The 19,390-nt window shown below is 45.9% G+C and overlaps 1 protein-coding gene across 1 annotated transcript; it reads right to left on the reverse strand.

The window, feature by feature from the left end:
- Nucleotides 1-6,219: 6,219 nt before the first annotated feature.
- neurod1 (neuronal differentiation 1) lies at nucleotides 6,220-18,873 on the reverse strand. Its single transcript, XM_062963180.1, has 2 exons — nucleotides 18,706-18,873; nucleotides 6,220-11,133 (listed from the first exon to the last, which is right to left on the reverse strand). Exon 2 carries the CDS (start codon nucleotides 11,109-11,111, stop codon nucleotides 9,921-9,923), a length of 1,191 nt encoding a protein of 396 aa, XP_062819250.1. The 5' UTR covers nucleotides 11,112-11,133; nucleotides 18,706-18,873; the 3' UTR covers nucleotides 6,220-9,920.
- Nucleotides 18,874-19,390: the final 517 nt, after the last annotated feature.

Genomic DNA, 19,390 nt, shown 5'->3' on the forward strand with positions numbered 1-19,390 from the left:
TCTTCCACTAAAGGCAGCAAGCTATATCAAGAAGCACAGGGCAAGTTATGTGACACACAGTTTTTTCCTCCAACAGTTTGCTACTGTCTCCAAGCTTCTTCCACCTGAGGAAAGAGCTGCACTCTTCACATCAGGGTTGTGTGTACTCAAAATTTCCTTTTAAAAAGTATGCTAAACATAGTTATTCTCAGGGGGTAGGGGTGGAATGGATATACAAAGCAAATTGTCTACCCCACCTGTCCTCAACATGCTTTCTTTTGCATTTTTTACAATCCAATTACTCATTGCTGTTCTGAAGCTGGTGGCGAGTTACCCAACTATACACCTTTAAATTGCTAATATAAACTCCTTAAGATTTTAGTCCAAAGCAAGTAGTTTTTTTTATTTTGTATCAAAAGGATTGCATAAATTAGTATAATACTGATAGAATAGAAAGAGCACAAGCAGCTAAACATCTTTTGACCAAAAAGCAAGTATCAAGGACTGAACTGTCTGTTGCTTTTAACAATTCTTCCTCGGCAGGGCATTGGGGACAAGCATAGCCATGCGGAGTTGTCTGTTCTACTCCACAGCCGCACAAGGTGGCAGATTGTTTCAAGTAGTGCCATTTTGCCAGGTAATCACACACACACACACACACACACACACACACACACACACATTTGCACTTTGGCCCAGTTCGCTTTTATGAATTTTGCTCAGGTTTTTAAATTGAGTGTTTTGATGTCACTGTTATTTTACCAAGTTTACATGTATACTTGTATGTTATTTGATGTGTTTTTATTTTCTAATGACTGTATTTACCTGGGCTTGGCCCCATGTAAGCCACCCCGAGTCCCTTCAGGGAGATGGAGGCGGGGAATAAAAATAAAATTATTATTATTATTATTATTATTATTATTATTATTATTATTATTAAAATCACTTTAGTTAGTTATATCACAGAGTTGTCCTCTGCTTTCAGTGCAACATAAGTATAAGAGATTCTTGGATTAAATCTCTGCTTCATGTACATATAAAAAATCCTTGATATATATGACAATACATCATTTCCATTGAATATATGATACAGGCATGTTTTACAAGGAACCCAGTGTGATTGTAGTTCTGTACTGCATGGACACCTGTTAGTTGACATATGCTTGCTGGTGCATAAAGTGTGAAAAAGCTATCAATCGCACAGTTGGTAAGAAACATTAGCTTTCTTGTATGGAATAGGAAGGGGAACACAGTGTTGGGTCAAGAAGGCAATCATTAAAAATTGAACAAAAATGGCATTTTCATGTCTTTGTGCGGTTGCCTGCCCACTCAAGCAAAAGAAGAGATTTTTCTCTGTGCCTTTTCTATATGCCTGACACCTTTGCTTTTTGTAGGACCTTCAAACTGTCAGAGCCAACACATGCCCTGTGACAGGTGGCAACAAAGACATGATTTCAGGCATCAGTAAAATGAGCAAAGATATGTCAAGAGGAGTCAGATAACTACTCTTGATAAATGCTTCATCTAAGTTTATAGATGGTAGCATTGGCTTTGCTTCCTTTTGTGTACCTTACATACATGGCAGAGAAGTTGGATAATTACAAGTGTTGAGAAATGGAGAGCTTTAAGAAATTACATGCCAATCAGATGTAAAATGGGGCTGAGGAAAGAGAAGAAAACAGAGGTAATTTGTAAACTCTGAGCAGTATGTGGGGCATAGTACCTCCAGCATGTTAAACTTAGATTGCACATGGTTGGGTGTTCATAACTGTTTCCATGACTGCACCTAAAATGACAGCTCAGGTAGAATCATAGCTGGAACATGTCCAGGGAAGGGCAACCAAAATAGCAAAAGATTTGGAAGCCAAGTCCTATAAGGAGAGGCTTACAGAGCTTGGAGAAGAGAAGCTTGAGAGGGTATGTGATAACCCTGTTTAAATATCTGAAATGATGTCATATTGAGGAGGGGGCAAGCTTGTTTTCTGCTGCTCCAGAGACTAGAATGTGGAGGAAAAGATTTAAACTGGAGAAAAAGGGATTCCACCAAAACATTGGGAAGAACTTCCTACATGTAAGAACTGTCTGACAGTGGAATACACTGCATCAAGTTTTCTCCTTTGGAGATTATTAAACAAAGGTCATCTCTTGGGAAGGTTTTGATTGTGTGTTCCTGCATGGCAGAATAGGGTTGGATTGGGTGGATCTTAGTATCTCTTCTAACTCCATGATTCTTAACACATAGTTGGAAGAAACCACAAAGACTATCCAGTCCAGCCCCCTAATATGCAAAAACAAAAACAAAAAAAACCTGAACCGAACATGACTGGCAAAAGTCAGAAAGTCTTTTCATTGTTGAAGGCTTTCATAGCCAAAATCATTGGGTTGCTGTGAGTTTTCTGGGCTGTATGGCCATGTTCCAGAAGCATTCTATTCTGATATTTTGCCCACATCTATGGACAAGTCTACATAGGGACAACCAAACACAGCATTGCCCAAACATGAATGAAAGGCACTGCAGACTGACTCAACCAGAGAAGTCAGCCATAGCTTGATGAACCAACCTAGACACAGCATATTATTTGAGAACACAGAAATGCTGGACCACTCTAACAGCCACCATGTCAGACTACACAGGGAAGCCACTGAAATCCACAAGCATGTGGACAATTTTAACAGAAAGGAGAAAACCATGAAAATAAACAAAATCTGGCTACCAGTATTAAAAACTCTAAAATCAGGATAGTAAATAAAGAACAACACTCAAAAGACAGGGGAATTCCAGACAGGGAAACCATCAGGGCCAGCTAGCACTTCTCAACAAAGGATTCCCCCAGGCAGGAAGCAGCAAATTCTTGTCTGTTGGTGGCAAGTGTGAATGTTGCAATTGGTCACCTTGATTGCAATATTCACACTTGCCACCAACAGACAAGAATTTTTTCTCCCACCCTAGACCTTACACGCACATATAAACCTCACTTGCCTAGTTTCCAACAGACGTCACAACCTCTGAGGATGCCTGCCATGATGTGGGCGAAACATCAGGAGGGAATGCTTCTGGAACATAGCCATACAGCCTGGAAAACTCTCAGCAACTCTAATCTATCCATTATCTATGTCAGTTTTACATAAATACAACTATATGTCAAGATGGAAATGGAAATGGAGATAGAGATGATGGAAATGGCGATGGCGATGGCGAGAAAAGATAGAGTTACATAGAGAGATAGGCAGAGACCAGCTAGCTTTTACTCTACATCCAGTATAACCATCAAAACTTTCCCTTCTCTTTAACATAGGCCAGTGGTTCTCAATTTGTGCATACCCAGGTGTTTTGGCCTACAACTCCCAGAAATCCTAACCAGTTTACCAGCTGTTAGGACTTCTAGAAGTTGAAGGCCAAAATATCTGGGGTAGCCACAGGTTGAGAACCACTACCTCAGGTGAAAGAAGCCCTTCCAGGTCAGAGCAAGTGACTTTCGGTTTCAGGTCCAACATGGCAGCTTCCCAAAGCGATTGCTTAATGCCTGTTTTTGGATAGATGGAGCCAGTTTTCTCCCCATATCCTCCTATAGCTTTGCTGTTTCAGCACTGAGGGGATGGACAGTTCCACTGAGTTTTCTCCTGATTCGAAACCATGGGGATACTTTTGGGAACTAAAAGGAAGCCTCTGCCCTTGCTAGTATTTCTGCCCCTTTCCATCCTCTCATCCCACATTCCTGGCAGATCACACTTCAGTATCTTTTTTTTTTTTACTATCAGACAATGGAACAAAGGTTGTGTGCTCTTCTTCAAACCCCAACTGTGCTTTGACACCATCGTAGATAAGGTCACCCATAAAATTAAAGGGCCAGTTGAAGTCTGTTGAACCCAAGTGACCTTTCCAACCGCTCTGTTTCTGGGTTGCATGGTCTGTGAATGATTAAATTGTTCTAATTGATGAAACCCACATGGGATGCCAGGGTTAGAAATTTTGGACTACCAATGCTATATACAAACCATCATTTTACAACAATTAAAAAGTATTGTGTCTGACCAAAGCAGGGACTGTGCATTGAGACGAAATCCTGCCATTTAGCATTGCCTGTGAACAGGAAGGGGTTCAAGTTATCTCTGTCTTCTTCAAAACCGCACTATGCAACCATAGCGAAGAAACAGTGCAAACTGAATGTGATAGTCAGGGAGCATTTGATTTGTGGGGAAAAGAACAAGGAGGGTGGAATAGCCTTTGTTTGTTAAAAAAACAAATATATCTTCTATCTATACACATAATAAAAGTGAAAATGTGTATGTGTGTATGTGGCTAGATTGTCAACTTACACAGATGGGCTCCTACATCCACAAATATTTATAACTCCCACTATGTATGAGACACCTGTGGCCCTCCATCCAATGACATTGCAGGTTACAGTGAGTGCCGTGAACATGTTCAAGAGCCCTTCAGATGTACTCCACAAACACTACCCTTCCCACCACCCAAGTGAAGGCTTTCATACTGGGACAATTTCATCCTAGATTTTGTTTTTTCCTCCACCACAGACACATCCCAGTGTTTCTTACTCTCTTAATTGGTGTGGAATTTGCATAATCCCACCCACTACCTCTCCTTTAACCCTTTCCTATTATTTTCTATGGAGCACAGCAAACAGATGAAGTAATCAGCAACTGAACATACTACAAAGGTTTTGGGGAGTACTCACCATGATTTATAGGACTTGTAGGTACTAGGATGTATAGTTCAACTGCAGTCTAAGAGCACCCTAAACTCCACCAATGATGAACCTGGAACTTGGCACACAAAACTCCCATGACCAAGAAAAAATACTGGTGGTCTTTGGAGGGATTTATAGGAGTTGTAGTTCACCTACATACAGAACATACTATGAACCCAAACAATGATGGATCTGGACCAAACTTGGCATGTATACCTGATATGCCCACATTTCAATACTGGTGGGTTTTGGGGAGAATTGGTCTGGATATTTTAGAGTTGTAGGTACTGGGATTTATAGTTCACCTGCAATCAATGAGCACATTGAACTCCATCAAAATTGGAACTGGACCAAGTTGGCCGCAAAAATTATTGGAGGTCTTTGGAGGAAATTAACTTTGATTTGGGAGAGTTGTAGTTCACCTACATCCAGAGAGCACTGTGAACCCAAACACCGATGGATCTGGACCAAACTTGGTACACATATGCTGAAATTTGATTACTGAAGGGGTTTGGGGGAACTGACCTTCCCTTCTGGGAGTTGCAGTTCACCCACAACTAGAGAAACTGCAACCTCCACTGATGATAGACCTGGACCAAACGTGGCACAAAGAGTCCCCATGATTAACTCAATCTACTGGAGGGTTCTGAGGGGACTGACTCACCATAGTAAGAGTTGTCATTTACCCTTCAGTCAGAGAGCACACTGAACCCCACCGATGATGCAAACTTGCCCAACATAACAAACTTTAGGTACTGATTAAGTTTCTTGACGTCAACCTGGCATGATATGAGTTGTAATTCACCCACAACCATATGCATTTTGTAAAATTTAAAATGTCTTTTTCAAATAACACGAGCAATGCCAGGCACCCAAGCTATTACACATACACACACACACACACAGGATTTTTGCAGTTGGCATGATATCTTTTCAAATATCAGTGTTTTCCTTCTTGACATCCTTTGGAGAAGGGACTCAGTGTAGACTCGTATAATCCAGTTCAAGGCAGATAATGTGGGTTATACAGCAGAGTAGAAGGGGCCTGTAAAGAAGGAATACTTTTGGTTTTGTGAAATGTTGTTTGTGTGTGTAAGGGTGCATCTTGTAGAATGAATTCAGTTTGACACCACTTTAACAGTCAAGGCTCAAGGATTCCTGGGAGATGGACAAGGTCTTGAGCCTTCTTGGCCAAAGCATCCATGATTCCATAGCATTGATGCATGGCAGTTAAAGTGATGCCAAACTGTATTAATTCTACAGTGTGGATGCACCCTATGTGAAGGATCTGGAAGGACTGGGAGGGGAGCGGTGCTAGGGCAACAGAATATTATTTTTCCACCCCACCCCCCCTTGTTCAAAGCACTTCTCTGACTGGTTTTAAATCACGTCATTATTTCCGAATAAAATCAGAAACAACATCAGGAGAGAATGCTTCTGGAACATGGCCATACAGCCCAGAAAACTCACAGCAACTCAGAAATAACTATTTTGTTTCTGACACATATGTATTAAAAAAGCAACAAAGCTGCATGGTTTAAAATAGTCTTTTATCAAAAGAGTGTCTTTAAAAAAATCTGTACAAAAAAACTCACCACAAAATAAACTCACCATGGGAAAGGTAGCAAGTAGGAGGAAAACAGCGGCTGATTGAAAAATAGAAATTTGATATATACTTCTTTTCTCTCTCTCTCATTATTATTATTACCATTCTTATTAATTTTGAAACTGGCCTGTGACTGTTTCTTCCTTCTTTTAATTATTTTTTTTAAAAAAAGAATTGCATAGATCCAAATTATTGCTTGCAATTTTTTGTTGTCCCGATCAAATCAAGGGAGTGGAGCTGAATCTTTTTCTGCAGGTTTTAGAGTTGGAACCAGGAAAGGGGGAAATGGGAGATTACAAGAAGGGGGGGAGGTGAAGGCTACTTCCCCCTAAAAGTCTTTGAAGAGATTACAGAGCGATGACTCCAAGGCCTGGGTTGTTTTTTCCCCCAGTCCTAGAAGATGGCATGGAGATGGGCATATGACAGCATGTTGTCCCTGGGTGTCATTCCTCTGGCATCCAGCTTGGGGAGGTCTCTTAATCCTGGAAGATGGCATGGAGCTGGTGCTCATGTACCTCTCATGGTGAGCATGATGGCTCTCCTGCGGCAGGAGGTTATCCTCAGGATGCCCCACCAAATGGATCTCCTTCTTGAGGCTCTCAGAAGGTGGCATCTTTCAGTCATGGAAGATGGCCTGGAGCTGGGCACTCATGATCCTCTTGTGGCAGGCTTAACAAGAGGTTGTCCTTGGGGCATCAAATGGGCCTCCTTTGGCTCCCTCCTGAGCCACCTCTTACTTGGGAGAGGTGGCCTTGGGCTGGATGGTGAATGCAGATCTCATAGGACAGGGAATTGTCATCGGCAGGAGGAGATTGCCCCCAAAACACCCTGATGATTGGGTCCTCAATGGCTCCCTCCCATGGTATCTGGACACAGTGCCTCTCAGTTGTGGAAACTGGCATTGAGCTGGGCACTCACGACTCCCTCGTATAGGCCTGGTGGGGGCAGAAGATTGTCTCTGGAATGGATCTCCTTCTTGAGGCTGCCAGGAGTAGCATCTCTCAGTCCTGGAAGTTGGTCTGGAGCTCTGCACTAAGGATTTCCTCATGGTGGACAGAGGTTGTCCTGAGGATGCTGATGGGCACTCAGGACGCTCTCCTGCTAGGTCTGGTGGTTCTGGGAGAGCAGGAGAAGGTCCCCTGAATGCCCACTTGTTGGAGGCTCCTAGGAGTGGTATCTCTCAGTCCTGGAAGGTGGGCTGGAGCTGTGCACTCAGGGCTTTCTCATGGTGAGCAGGAGGCTGTCCTGGGAACACTGATGGGTGCTCAGGACACTCTCCTGCTGGGCCTGGTGGCTCTGGGAGAGCAGGAGAATGACCCTGAGATGCCCCACTTGCTAGGGGCTGCTAGGAGTGGTATGTCTCAGTCCTGGAAGATGGCATAACACTGGATGTTTAATGTCTTTCCCGTGGCATCCAGGTTGGGGAGGTCTCTCTGGGCCCTTCAATACAGCCACATAACCCAGAATATCAAGGCAGAAAATCCCACAATATCTGCTTTGAACTGAGTTTTCTGAGTCCATACGATACCTCATCACGCCAGAGCATGGATCCACTTTAAATCTGATTTTTGCCTCATGCAGAATTCTGGACTTTGTATTTTGGTGAGGCCCAAACTTCTTGAGGCTCTCAAGGACGGCATCTCTCAGTCCTAGAAGATGGCATGGAGCTGGGCACTCATGCACCTCTCGTGGCAGCTCTTTTGGGGCAGGAGGTTGTTGTGGAGATGCCTCATTCTTGAGACTCCCAGGAGTAGCATCTTTCAATCCTGGAAGATAACCTGGAGCTGTGCACTCAGGACTTTCTCATGGTGGGCAGGATAATATCCTGCAGATGCTGGTGGGTGCTCAGGACACACTCCTGCTGGGCCTGGTGGTTCTGGGAGAGCAGGAGAAGGTCCTCCAAGTGCCCCACTTGCAGGAGAACAGGTGAGCTCCTCCAGTTCCTTATGCGAGGACATGAGAGAAGCCTCTCCAAGGATGGCAAAAACATCAAACACCCAGGCTTCTCATGGGCAATGTCCTTGCAGACGGCCAATTCTCTCACACCAGAAGTGACTTCCAGTTTCTCAAGTCATCCCTGACATGAAAAAAACTTGCTGGAGGCTCCTAGGAGTGGCATGTGTCAATATGTCTTTCCTGTGGCATCCAAGCTGGGAGGTCTTTCAGTTGTGGAAGATGGCATGGAGCTGGGCACTCATGAACCTCTTAGGGTTGTTCTCCTGGGGCAGGAGGTTGTCCCGGGGGTGCTCCACCTAATGGGGGTTCCCAGATGTTTTTGGCCTTCAACTCCCAGAAATTCTAACAGCTGGTAAACTGGCTGGGATATGTGGGAGTTGTAGGCCAAAAACATCTAGGGACCCCAGGTTGAGAACCACTGATCTAATGGATCTCCTTCTTGAGGCTCCCAGGAGTGGCATATCTCAGTCCTAGAAGATGACCTTGGGCTCTCCCAGCTCTCCCAGGGCTGGGGGTTGCCCTGGAGGGTGATAGCCTCCCTCAGTTGTGGAAGAGGACATTGAGCTGGGTGCTCATGAACCTCTTATGATGGCTCTCCTGGGGCTGGAGGTTGTCCTGGGAATACCCCCACCGAATGGATATTCTTCTTGAGGCTCCCAGGAGTAGCATCTCTCAGTCCTAGAAGATAACCTGGAGCTGGGCACTCATGAATCTCCTAGGATGGCTCTCCTGGGGCAGGAGGCTGTCCTGGGGATGCTACACCTAATGGATCTCCTTCTTGGGACTCCCAGGAGTGGCATCTCTCAGTCCTAGAAGATGCCGTTGGGCTGGGTGGTGGGTACAACTTTCCCAGGGCTGGGAGTTGCCCTGGAGGGTGAGGGGCCCCTTCAGTCATGGAAGATGGTGTTGACCTGGGTATTCATGAACCTCTTATGATAACTCTTCCCAGAGGATGCTTCACCTGATGGATCTTCTTCTTGCGGCTACCAGGAGTGGCATCTCTCACTCCTAGAAGATGCCCTTGGTTTGGGTGGTGAGTACAGTCCTCTCAGGGCTGGGATTTGCCCTAAAGAGTGAGGGGCTTCCTCAGTCATGGAAGATGGCATTAACCTGGGTGCTGATGAACCTCTTGTGATGGCTTTCTGGGAGATGCTTCACCTAATGGATCTCCTTCTTGGGGCTCCCAGGAGTGGCATCTCTCAGTCCTAGAAGATGCCCTTGGGCTGGGTGGTGGGTACAGCTCTCCCAGGGCTGGGAGGTGTCCTGGAGGGTGAGGGGCTCCTTCAGTAGTAGAAGATGTTGAGCTGGGCGCTGATGAACCTCTTATGATGGCTCTCTGGGGGATGCTCCGCCTAATGGATCTCCTTCTTGGGACTCCCAGGAGTGGCATCTCTCAGTCCTAGAAGATGCCCTTGGGCTGGGTGGTGGGTACAGCTCTCCCAGGGCTGGGAGGTGTCCTGGAGGGTGAGGGGCTCCTTCAGTAGTAGAAGATGTTGAGCTGGGAGCTGATGAACCTCCTATGATGGCTCGCAGGGGAAGCTCCCCCTAATGGATCTCCTTCTTGGGGCTCCCAGGAGTGGCATCTCTCAGTCCTAGAAGATGCCCTTGGGCTGGGTGGTGGGTACAGCTCTCCCGGGGCTGGGAGTTGCCCTGGAGGGTGAGGGCCTCCCTCATTCGTGGAAGATGGCGTTGAGCTGGGCGCTCATGGCCCGCTCGTGGTGATGATGGTGCTGGTGGTGGTGCGCGGGGTGGCTGTCGTAGGGCAGGAGGCCCTCGAGGGGGATGTCGCAGCGGGCGGCGGCGCAGGAGAAGAGGGCCCCGTGTCCGGCTGCGGAGGCCGGGTAGTGCATGGCGAAGGCGTAGGCGCCCTTCTCGAAGTCAGTGGCGGTGGCGGCAGCGGCGGCGGCGGCGGCCTCGTGCTTGAAGGCGAAGTTCCCTCCGTGGACGCTGAGCGGGGGGCTGAGGGGCCCGTCGAAGGCGGCGGCCACGGCGGAGTCCAGGGCGCTCTCGAAGAAGGAGGGCTCCAGGGCGGAGGAGGAGGCGGCGGCGGGAGGGGCGGCGCTGTAGGCGGCGGCGTGGGGCGCCTTGAGGGAGAAGAGGTGGGCGCCGTCCATGGTGCCGTAGGGCGGGCTGGGCAGGCCCGGGGACTGGTAGGCGAAGGGCGGCGGCGGGGGCAGGAGGTGGGCCTGCTCGGCGACCCCCTGCTCGGGCAGGAAGGTGCGCGGGTTGAGCTGGAGGCAGCCGGCCACCAGGTTGGTGGTGGGCTGCGAGAGGCCCTTGCACAGGCTCTGCACGAAGGCCACCAGGTCGGGGCTCTGGCCGGAGCGCAGGATCTCCGACAGCGCCCAGATGTAGTTCTTGGCCAGGCGCAGCGTCTCGATCTTGGACAGCTTCTGCGTCTTGGAGTAGCAGGGCACCACCTTGCGCAGGTTGTCCAGCGCCGCGTTGAGCCCGTGCATGCGGTTCCGCTCCCGCGCGTTGGCCTTCATGCGGCGCAGGCGGAAGCGCTCCAGCCGCGCTTTGGTCAGCTTCTTCTTCTTGGGGCCCCGGCGCTTAGGCTTGGGGCCCTCCTCGCCCTCTTCCTCCTCCTCCTCCTCCTCGCCCAACGCTTCTTCTTCCTCCTCCTCGTCGTCGTCCAGCTCCTCGTCGTCCTCCTCTTCCTCGCCGCCCGTCCGCAGCGAGTCCACCTCGGCCTCCAGGTCCTCCTCCTTCTTGTCGGCCTCCTCTTCCTCCTCCTCTTCCTCCTCCTCCTCCTCCTCCGGGGGGCTCAGGCAGTCGCCGGACCAACTAGGGGGGCCCTGGGGAGGCAGAGGCTGCGGCTCTCCCACCTGGAGCCCGCCCTCGCTGAAGGACTTGGTCATGCCGGGCCTTCCTTCCTTCCGCCTGCAAGCAAGACAAGAAGAACAGCAATCAGGGCAAAGATTCCTTTATTTACTGTATTTATAAACCGCTTTTTTCACCCGTTTGTGGGGGGGGGGGGGCTCAAAGCAGTTTACAACATAGGTAAAGGTAAAAGTTTCCTCTGATATTAAGTCCAGTCATGTCTGACTCTGGGGGTTGGTGCTCATCTCCATTTCTAAGCCGAAGAGCCGGCGTTGTCCGTAGACACCTCCAAGGTCATGTGGCCGGCACGACTGCATGGAGCGCCGTTACCTTCCCGCCGGAGCGGTACCTATTGATCTACTCACATTTGCATGTTTTCGAAACTGCTAGGTTGGCAGAAGCTGGAGCTGACAGCGGCCACTCACACCGCTCCTGGGGTTTGAACCTGGGACCTTTCAGTCTGCAAGTTCAGCAGCTCAGTGCTTTAACACACTTCGCCACCGGGGCTCAACATAGGAATGGCAAAATTCAATGCCTCATCACACTAGAGCATGAATCCACTTTAAATCCGGTTTCTGCCTCCTACAGAATTCTGGGGTTTGTAGTTTGGTGGGGCCCAGGACCTGTCTGGCTGAGCTGTTTAAAGATCCCCCCCCCCCCAAAGTGGATTTAAAGTGGATCCAAGCTCTAGTGTGATGGTGCCTGCATGTAAAAGCAAATCCTTGCAGTCATGCAGTCATGCCGGCCACATGATCTTGGAGGTGTCTACGGACAACGCCAGCTCTTCGGCTTAGAAATGGAGATGAGCACCAACCCCCAGAGTCGGACACGACTGGACTTAACGTCAGGGGAAACCTTTACCTTTACCTATATAAATATATACTATGTATTGAAATCAATAAAACCATTCAAAATGGGATGTAAACATTTAGACATTATGAAGACAAGATGAAAAAACCTAATGTGTTGTCGAAGGCTTTCATGGCCGGGATCACAGGGTTGTTGTATGTTTTCCGGGCTGTATGGCCATGTTCTAGAAGTATTCTCTCCTGACGTTTCGCCCACATCTATGGCAGGCATCCTCAGAGGTTGTGCATTGAATGGCTTATTCAGTAGAATAATTAGGGTAATTAATTGCAACATTCACGCTGGCCACCAACTGACAATAGTTCTTCCCTCACCCTGGACTTCCCACAGATATATATAAACCTTCCTTGCTGAGTTTCTCCATACCTCACAACCTCGGAGGATGCCTGCCATAGATATGGGCGAAACATACAACAATCACCTAATGTAAACATTGACATGATGCAAAATCCAAACGATCACGATAATGATGAGGATAGCAGAAGACAGAGGAAGGAGAAGGTGAGGAAGAAGGAGGAAAGAAAAGAGAAAGAAGAAGGAAGATGAGGAGAAGAGGAGTGAAGAGGAGGGGAGGAAGGTTGAGGAGGAGGAGGGAGAGAAGGAAGAGAACACTGAAGAGGAGGAGAAGGAAGAAGAGGTTGAGGAGTGGAAAGGATGAGGAGACTAATGTGAAGGAGGAAGAGAACTGCAGAGGAGGAAAGGGAGAGGAAAAGAAAAGAGTGAATTACAGAGGAAGAGAAGGAGGAGAGGAGGGAGGAGATGAGGGAGGAGGAAAGAGAAGGAGGAAGAGGAAACTAAAGAGGAAGGAGAAGGGAGGAGAGGTTGAGTGGAGGAAAGAGAAAGAGGAAGGAAAAGAGACTAAAGTGGAGGAGGAAGAGGAGACTACAGAGAAGGAAAAGGGGGAGGAAGAGAAAGAGTAAATTACAGAGGAAGAAGAAGGAGAGGAAGGAGGGGATGAGTTATCCGGAGGCAGCCTTCAGCACTCAAGTAAGGAGAATACCAACATGGAATTGCCCTTCCCAGCCGCCTTCAGTCCCAAGGAGTATCGGTCTATGTGTTGTCGAAGGTGTGAGGTTGTGAGGTCTCTTGGAAACTAGGCAAGTGGGGTTTATGTATCTGTGGAAGGTGCAGGGTGGGAGAAAAACTCTTGTCTGGGGGAAGCAAATGTGAGTGTTGCAATTGGCCACCTCGATTAGCATTGAATAGCCGTGTAACTTCAAAGACTGGCTGCTTCCTGTCTGGGGGAATCCTTTGTTGGGAAATGTTAGCCAGTTCTGACTGTTTCCTGTCTGGAATTCCCCCGTCTTCTGACTGTTGTCTTTCATTTACATCACTTGATGAACCAACCTGGACACAGGATACTATTTGAGAACACAGAGATGCTGGACCACTCTCACAACCACCATGTTAGAGAAGCCACTGAAATCCACAAGCATGTGGGCAATTTCAACAGAAAGGAGGAAACCATGAAAATGAACAAAATCTGGCTATTACTATTTTTTTTTAAAAAAAACCCTCTAAAATCAGAATAGTAAATAAAGAACAACACTCTGAAAACAGGGGAATTCCAGACAAGAAACAATCATGTCCAGCTAACACCTTTCAACAAAGGATTCTCCCAGGTAGGAAGCAGCCAGGCTTTGAAGCTGCAAGACTATTCAATGCTAATCAAGGTGGCCAATTGCAACATTCACACTTGCCTCAGGCAGTCAAGAGTTCTTTCTCCCACCCTGGACATTATTCCACAGATATATAATCCCCACTTGACTAGTTTCCAACAGACCTCACAACCTGTGAGGATGCCTGCCATAGGTGTGGGCGAAACGTCAGGAGAGAATGCTAACCCTTTCCAGGCACCCAACTTTCGAAAATGATCTTTCAAAAGGCTCCTATCAAAGCACTTCTTCTTCCAGCTCCCTGAGAATGCAAGTTTATTTGAGAGTAAACTTACAAAGAATTTTACGAATTTAGGAAGCTTTGGCGCAATTGAAACAACCAGATCCATTCTTGGATCGGTGGAGAGGATGGAAATGCCCCCTCCATTGCGTTCCCAATTGAGGATCGTTTTTTTTATTCTTGGCGTGTTCCTCGCTTCTCATTAAATGGCTTCTTCGCCGATGCCTGGCTTTGCCGGCGCTTCCCACCAATTCCGATTTTAGACCCCCCTTTTAACCCCTTGACGTTTGGTCTGGGTAAGGGATGTTTAATCTACAATGAGATTTTCCCACTCGGACAGCATTATGTAACTTGTTTATATATTCCTAGCGATGGCTTGGAGGAGATTAAGTGGAGAAAGGCGGGGAAAATATTGAGGGACACAAAGAAGAAGCAGCAGCACTAAATAAAAACAAACAAAACGCAATAGATTCAAGTGTAGATTCATTCTTCAGCCCAGGCAGGGTCTGTCTGTCTTTCTTTCTTTCTTTCTTTCTTTCTTTCTTTCTTTCTTTCTTTCTTTCTTTCTTTCTTTCCTTCCTTCCTTCCTTCCTTCCTTCCTTCCTTCCTTCCTTCCTTCCTTCCTTCTTTTTTCTTTCTTTTTTCTTACTTCCTTCCTTCCTTCTTTCCTTCTTTCTTTCCTCCTTCCTTTATTTCCTCCTTCCTTCCTTCCTTCCTTCTTTCCTCCTTCCTTTCTTTCCTTCGTTCTTCCTTTTCTTCCTTCCTTCCTTCCTTCCCCCTACCCTCCCTCCTTCTTTCCTTCCTTCCTTCCTTCCTTCCTTCCTTCCTTCCTTCCTTCCCCTACCCCTCCCTCTTTCCTTTCTTTCCTCCTTCCTGCCTTCCTTCCTTCCTTTCCTCCTTCCTTTCTTTCTTCCTTCCCCCTCCCTCCCTCCCTCCCTCCTCTGTCTTTCCTTCCTTCCCCCTACTCCCTCCCTTCTTTCTTTCTTTCTTTCTTTCTTTCTTTCTTTCTTTCTTTCTTTCTTTCTTTCTTTCTTTCTCTGGTCGCCTTTTCAATCCCTCCAGCCTGGCCCCAGAAGCCACCCGATGCCACCCTCCACAAAAGACCTCCAGACTTCCCAACTGTTCAGAGTCAAGCCAAACTGAAGGGGGATCAGGTGCAGAAAGGCCTCCTCTGTCTCACCCCACACACTTTTTTTGTCAGAGAGACCCAAACCATTTCCCCGAAGGCGACTCAAATGCAACAGCTGAGCCCTTGGGTTCCAGCCTGAAGCCCTGAGCAACTCCATTCCTTCCAGGACGGTTCAAAGTGCTGCTGTTGTCCTTGTTTTTATCGTTATGGGTTCCGTCTGAAGCCCTAAATTCTCACATTCCTTCCAGGAAGGTTGTTATTGTTGTTGTTGTTATTATCATCATCATTATGCCTTCCGTGGCGCAGTGGGTTAAACCCTTGATGACTTGAAGGTTGGGTTGCTGACGGTTCGAATCCAACCCGGGGAGAGCGGGATGAGCCCCCTTTATCAGCTCCAGCTCCATGCGGGGACATAAGAGAAGCCTTCCACAAGGATGGTAAAACATCAAACATCCTGGCGTCCCCTGGGCAACATCCTTGCAGACGGCCAATTCTCTCACAGCAGAAGCGACTTGCAGTTTCTTAAGTCGCTCCTGACACACACACACAAAATAATCATTATCGTTATTATGGATTCCGTCTGAAGCCCTAAACTCTCACATTCCTTCCAGGAAGGTTGTTATTGTTATCATCATCATTATTCTGGCTTCTGTTTAAAGCTATGAGATCCGACTTCCCTTGTAGGAAAGCTGAAATTATTAATATAATCATCATCATCATCATCATCCTTGTTGGTGCCGTCTGAAACCCTGAGCTTCCACATCCTTTTCAGGAAGTTCACAATTAATATTATTGTTATTATTATGCTCCGACATTCTTTCCGTAAAAGTTATTATTATAATAATTATAACACCTCCCAACAAAGGATTCCCCCAGGGAGGAAGCAGCCAGGTTTTGAAGCCGCAAGACCATAACTTTTACACTTGCCTCAGGCAGACAAGAGTTCTTTCTCCCACCCTGGATCTTCCACCGATATATAAATCCCACTTGCCTAGTTTCCAACAGAACTGAGGATACCTGCCATAGGTGTGGGCGAAACGTCAGGAGAGATGCTTCTGGAACATGGCCATATAGCCCGGAAAATTCACAGCAACCCATTATTATTATTATTATTATTATTATTATTATTATTATTATTATTATTGACACAACGACATAGTCTGACACAGCAAACAAGATAGATATGCTGGATTTATTATTATTATTATTATTATTATTATTATTATTATTATTATTTCTTTCTGAGGTCCTGAACTCCCGCATTCCTTCCATGAATGTTACAATTCTTGTTACTGCTGCTATTGTTTTTGTATTATTATTATTATTATTATTATTATTATTATTATTATTATTATTATTATTATTATCGATTCCGCCTGACGTCGAGGAAGGCTACAAGTTTTGTATTATTATTATTATTATTATTATTATTATTATTATTATTATTATTATTATTATTATTGGTTCCGTCTGACGTCCAGAAAGGCTACAAGTATCACCATTATATTACAATATGCTATGATTACACTGTGTAACACGGATTTTGTTCCTGGTTTATACATGTCATTTCCTAATCCGTTCTATCATAAAAACGTGGAAAAAGTCTATCCTGCAGTGCGTTTTGCTATGGTTTTTCAGTGATCTTCTCATCTAGTCTCAACCAATGCAACAGAGTTCGTGGCAGCCACAAAAACTAAGTTTCTGGAGTATTGCACTCCTTCCATAATAAGTACCGCACACTTCAACAGGAATAACACTTTCTAACGAGAAAAGAAAAGTGTTATCATCATGTGTTGTCGAAGACCTGAATCACTGGGTTGCTGTGAGTTTTCCGGTCTATATGGCCATATTCCAGAAGCATTCTCTCCTGACGTTTCGCCCACATCCATGGCAAGGTTTGTGAGGTCTGTTGGGAATTAGGCAAGTGGGGTTTATATATCATCATCATCCTTATTGGTTTCTTCTGAAGCCCTGAGCTCCCACATTCTTTTCAGGAAGCTCACAATTGTTGTTGTTGTTGTGTTCCGACATTATTATTATTATTATTATTATTATTATTATTATTATTATTATTATTATTATTATTATTATTATTATTATTCCTTTCTGAAGCCCCGAGCTCCCACATTCCTTCCAGGAAGGTTACAATTCTTGTTGTTGTTGTTGTTGCTGCTGTTGTTGTTATATTAGTATTATATCATCGGTTCCGTCTGAAATCCAGGAAGGCTACAAGTCTCACCATCATATTGTAATACATTATACTATGATTACATTATATAACACTATTTTTATTTGTAGCTAATAAATGTCATTTCCTAAATTGGTCCATTTATTAAAAACACGGAAAAAGTGTATGAAACTACAAAAACTTTGGATTGTTGAGTTTTCAGGGCTGTATGGCCGTGTTCCAGAAGCATTCTCTCCTGACGTTTCTCCCACATCTATGGCAGGCATCCTCAGAGGCTGTAAGTAAGGCACCATTAAACAGGAAATAACATTTTCTAACCAGGAACAGATTTTTTTTCAATTTTTGCTACATATTGTTGTTGTTATCACCATCATCATTATCCTTCTTGGTTTTCAGGACTTCATTATTATTATTATTATTATTATTATTATTATTATTATTATGCTGCGAAATTCTTTCAATAAAAGTTGTTGTTGTTGTTGTTGTTGTTATTTCCTTCTGTAGCCTTGAGCTCCCACATTCCTTCCAGGAAGATTATAGTTCTTGCTGCTGCTGCTTTTGTGGTTGCTGCTGTTGCTGTTGTTATCAGTTCCCTCTGAAGTCCAGGAAGGATACAAGTATCCCCGTCATATTACATTGTAATATATTATACTATGATTATTATGATTACATTTATTTATATCCCGCTTTCCACACTGGATGGACACCCAAAGCAGCACATTAGCACTCTCTTTGCCCAACCCATAGTGAGATCTCTATCTATATATAGGGAGAGTAAAGATGTCAATGGGTTTGGAAGTGAGATAAGATATATATATATATATATATACATACACACACACACACACACACACACACACATACATACAGAGAGAGAGAGAGAGATACATTTCTATCTCTATCTATCTATCTCCTGTCTATCTCTATTTGTCTCTATCTCTGTCTCTTATCTATCTTATCTCTATCTCTATCCATCTCTATCTATCTATCCCTATCTCTCTATCTCTCTTTCTCTCTATCTCTATCTCTATCTATCTCTCTATCCCTATTTCTCTCTCTCTATATATATATATATCTATCTCTATCTCTATCCCTATCTATCTATCTCTATCTTTATCTCTATCCTTGTCTCTATCCCTATCCCTATCTCTCTCTCTCTATTTATCTATCTCTATCTCTATCCCTATCTATCTATATAAACATGCACGCACACACCTTTATTGTCTCACTTCCAACCCCATTGACATCTTTCCTCTCCTACCCGCTTCTCCATTCCCCGAAACGCAGGCACCGATTGGCATCCCTACCCACTCTCTGCCCCAATGAAGTTCCCTTTTGGGTCGCTCCCTCTTGCCAATCCTCAGTCCCCGGAATCAGGAAGAGCTGAGTTGTGTGGCAAGAGGAGGTAGAGACTCAGTCGCCTCTCAGTCATCGGATCTCCTTGGAAGTCCCATCCCATGTTGATCAAGGAAGCCGATAAGGTATACCAAGACTGAGAGAAATTGCTCCCTCCCCAAAGCTGTCCAACCGAGAAATCAGGACTCAGCATTACCTTTCCTTCCTCAGCGCGTCCTTCGCAGTGATGGTCGCATCACCCTGTTGCTCCTGGAAAGCTCTGATTATTTATTTTTATTCCCCCCTCTCCTCCTCCTCCTCCTCCTTTTTGAGGTTGCCTGGAGAAGAAGGCTCAGGTTATATAGCCTGGCTTTTTCTGAAGGGGGTAGCAGGGAGGGTGGGGCCAAAAGTAGGGCCCGCCCACCGGCTTTGGCTGAGCCGTAAGCCACGCCCCCTGCTCCTTATTCCCCCCCCCCCTTATCTCTGGCGTCAGCCTCCCTTGCCGGCACGCGCCATATGGTCCTCTACGTCAGGCTCCGAGGGGGAGGGGGTCACGTGACCGGTCCATTTGTATGCCGCCCGGCCTTCTCTGTCTTCCCTCCCTTTTGTGGCCCGAAGAAAGTGGCCATCTGTCGCCGGTCAGAGACCTGTTCTTTTTTTTCTTTTTCTTTTTTTGAGGGGTGGGGTTAACCCTTTTGGACGAGGACTACTGTAAATGCACTCAGGGCCCTTCCACACAGCCATATAGCCCAGAATATCAAGACAGAAATGCTCACAATACCTCTTTGAACTGGGTTAACTGAGGGCCCTTACACACAACCATATAACCCAGAATATCAAGACAGAAATGCTCACAATACCTCTTTGAACTGGGTTAACTGAGGGCCTTTCCACACAACCAT

The sequence above is a fragment of the Anolis carolinensis genome, chromosome 1 (genome assembly GCF_035594765.1).
Source record: "Anolis carolinensis isolate JA03-04 chromosome 1, rAnoCar3.1.pri, whole genome shotgun sequence".
Lineage (NCBI taxonomy): Eukaryota > Metazoa > Chordata > Lepidosauria > Squamata > Dactyloidae > Anolis > Anolis carolinensis.

Coding starts and splice junctions, on each gene's coding strand:
- neurod1 (XM_062963180.1), bottom strand. CDS start 11,111: ATGACCAAGTCCTTCAGCGAGGGCGGGCTCCAGGTGGGAGAGCCGCAG.